We start from the raw sequence: 3,225 nt of genomic DNA on the forward strand, positions 1-3,225 counted from the left end.
ACATAGAGTGGTTGATATTCAAGATCAGCGAAAACACAAGCAACTCCGTGAAGACTTGGCGGATTACATCTATGTTGGTCACGAAGATGAAGATGAATAGTTTTAGGGCAAAAAATGCAGGTTTTATCATCTTTTTATTTTTTATTTTTTTTAGGTTTTTAAATGTTTTTGTGTTTTGTTGTCATTTTTTTAATGTTGTTTTTAATTTAAGATTTATTAAAATTTTATTTTTTACTTTTCAAATATAAATAAATAAATAAATAACAAATTCGAAATATAGAAAAAAAATAATAATAAAAAAATGGAAAATAATTGGTATTATCACATGTTATTAGATGTTGCCCATTTCCATCTTGGGTGTTATAACACCATGTATGAGTAGGATGCTGATATGACACCTTTTTGGTGTGGTAACATGTGATAACATGTTGCCCACACCCAGTAGTCTAAAAGGTATACCGAAAGACCTTAGAACTCATTTGGTATGTTTTCAAATGCTTCTACATAAATCCTAGAGAATAACCTTGATAAAACATCAAAGTTTGCTTCTTAATAGTTGCCGTTTCTATGGTTTTTCTTTTATTCTCATGATAACTCCATGCTAACATACTAAGTTTTTGGCAAAGTTTATTCTTGGAATCAGTGGCAGATGCATGCATTCTTGTTGTAGTTACACCTTACACTACATATTCTTTTTAGTGGATGTATCTTAATAAGAAAAAAATTACACTACAACGAAAAATTCAGTGGTTGCCACTAACGCTTTTACTATGATGCTCGTAGTGATACCGATAACACCTAGCTTTTTGGATGTAGTGGAAAATTTTTTGAAAATTTTGAATTTTTTTTTCTACAATCATGATACTACTAAAATATTCCGTGAAATCCTTGTTATGAAATTATGTGCCCATCTCGGTGAGGTGGTGGTTGGGACCCCAGGAAACACCTAAATTCATCGCTGCTTGGAATCAAACCAGAAATAATCTTTTTTTTTTAGAATGAAACCGGAGATAATCTTAACATTAGAAAATTGCAATTGGGTGAATACATTCATTTTATTAATTTGATGTATCGATTTTTATATTTTACTCTTTTTTTATTTGTCATGTAACTCTTTGATATAATTCTCATGTAACTATTTTGCCATATGTTGTCTTGAATATAGGTAATGATTTTCTATTGACATTTGAAATTACATATTATAGCTTAAAAATAAAACTTAATATCAATTGACCATTATGTGACTTCAAATTTTAAAATTATTTCAAACAATACCAACAAAATTTAAACACAACTTGCAAGAAAACGTTTGAGATGTCGATTGTATGCGAGGGGTTGCTCTAACGGTAAAAGATGACCAGCAGACTTTATGTACTCTATAGTCGTTTCAGCACCCAATCGCCTACACATATGAACACATACGCGCGTATCATATTAAATTATAAATAAGAAAAAACGCCAACATATGAAATTAGGTATCTTACGCTTTCATGGCTTTCGCAAGCTCATAACTGAAGATCTTGTCCTCCTCACCCCACAACATATGTATCCTCTGCAATTAAGACAATGTAATCGACTCCATTGTTATTCTCAAACATAAACATAAGAACAAGGACGTTAAATAAAATATAACCAATTTAATTAATTAATTAACAACCTGAGAGTATTTAGCAACCGTGTTCGCATCATTGTCGGGGACGACCAATGCTGCCAGGAGTTCGCTTCTCTCTTTTCTGTTTTTGAACATTGTCTGCATGCGAGTGTAAGCAATTGAAGTAAGATCCAGAATGATAAGAACTCGGAATGTAAACCCAGTTTCGGCGTTAATTAAAGTTGGTGTGCATGCCCATATAAAAAAAGAATGGGAAAAATTAAAATTACCTCAAAAATGCCACGATAAATGAAATCTGGAAGCCATGGCATTTTATGAGCACCAGCAGTAAGCATCCTTATCAAACCCTCCATTGTTTCCGGCAACAGAAGGTCTGCCCAAGAGGATACACCAAATCGCTTGCATGACTCATGGCTAAGTGACTCCGTTAACTCTATAGCGGTAGAAGACACCACCATAGAATGCACTAGATTTGGGTACAACTTAGCCATTTCAAAACCAACAAAACCTCCATAGCTTAACCCCACTAATGTCACTTTCTCCACGCTAAGGATCTTCATCCCTTTGGCCAAAAACTCGGCCTGAAAGCTAGCAGACCTCTCATTTCTGTTGGTGGTTGAGCCACCGAAGAACAGGAGGTCCGGGACGTAGACGGAGTACGTTCTTGTTAGGGCTAAAACTTGTGGAAACCACAGAAAGATACCATCCATCGCGAAACAATGCACGAGGAGTACAGCAGGTTTCTTGGGTGGTATGTATTGGGGTATTTCATCAACTTCGACGATAGTTTCTTGTGGAATCCATATGTTCATGATGGTACCAGGCTCTATTTCTAGGATTTTTGGTGTTAGTCCTGCAAGCTGCATGAGTCCATGAAGTAAACGAGTTAACCCTGTAAACAACAACCCCATCTTCAATGGAGAAATCTTGATGGTGTACAAATGGAGTGGACAACAATATATATATATATATATATATATATATATATATATATATATATATATATATATATATATATATATATATATATATATATATATATATATATATATATATATATATATATATATATATATATATATATATATATATATATATATATATATATATATATATATATATATATAGGGTTGAGTTCTTGTGAGACGGCCTAATTTTGTGAGACCGTGAGACGCATTTTTTTTATTTTTTTTTGGTAATTCAATTTCCGAAAATAATATTTTAAAAAAAAAAATTTTATTTTTCCATTTATTTTGCATTTTAAAATTATTTTTAGAATATGTACAATGTAATATTCTATTTAGAATATTTCATATATTTTTCAAAATAAATCGAATTTTTTTTATTTTTTTTTAGTTAATTCAAGTTCTGAAAATAATATTTAAAAAAAGATTTTTTAGATTTTCCATTTATTTTGCATTTTAAAATTATTTTTTAGAATATGTCAGTGTAATATTCTATTTAGAATATTTCACGTATTTTTTAAAAAAAAAACGGGATTTTTTTATTTTATTTTATTTTTTTTTTATTTTTTTTAGTTAGTTGAAGTTCCGAAAATAATATTTAAAAAAAGAATTTTTAGATTTGTCCATTTATTTTGCATTTTAAAATTA

General features: G+C 30.4%; 1 protein-coding gene across 1 annotated transcript; it reads right to left on the reverse strand.

The window, feature by feature from the left end:
* Nucleotides 1–1,150: 1,150 nt before the first annotated feature.
* LOC111918189 (uncharacterized) lies at nucleotides 1,151–2,535 on the reverse strand. Its single transcript, XM_023913847.3, has 4 exons — nucleotides 1,882–2,535; nucleotides 1,658–1,750; nucleotides 1,485–1,552; nucleotides 1,151–1,402 (listed from the first exon to the last, which is right to left on the reverse strand). Exons 1-4 carry the CDS (start codon nucleotides 2,521–2,523, stop codon nucleotides 1,285–1,287), a joined length of 921 nt encoding a protein of 306 aa, XP_023769615.1. The 5' UTR covers nucleotides 2,524–2,535; the 3' UTR covers nucleotides 1,151–1,284.
* Between the last annotated feature and the right edge of the window lie 690 nt (nucleotides 2,536–3,225).

This window comes from Lactuca sativa, chromosome 9, assembly GCF_002870075.4.
Source record: "Lactuca sativa cultivar Salinas chromosome 9, Lsat_Salinas_v11, whole genome shotgun sequence".
Lineage (NCBI taxonomy): Eukaryota > Viridiplantae > Streptophyta > Magnoliopsida > Asterales > Asteraceae > Lactuca > Lactuca sativa.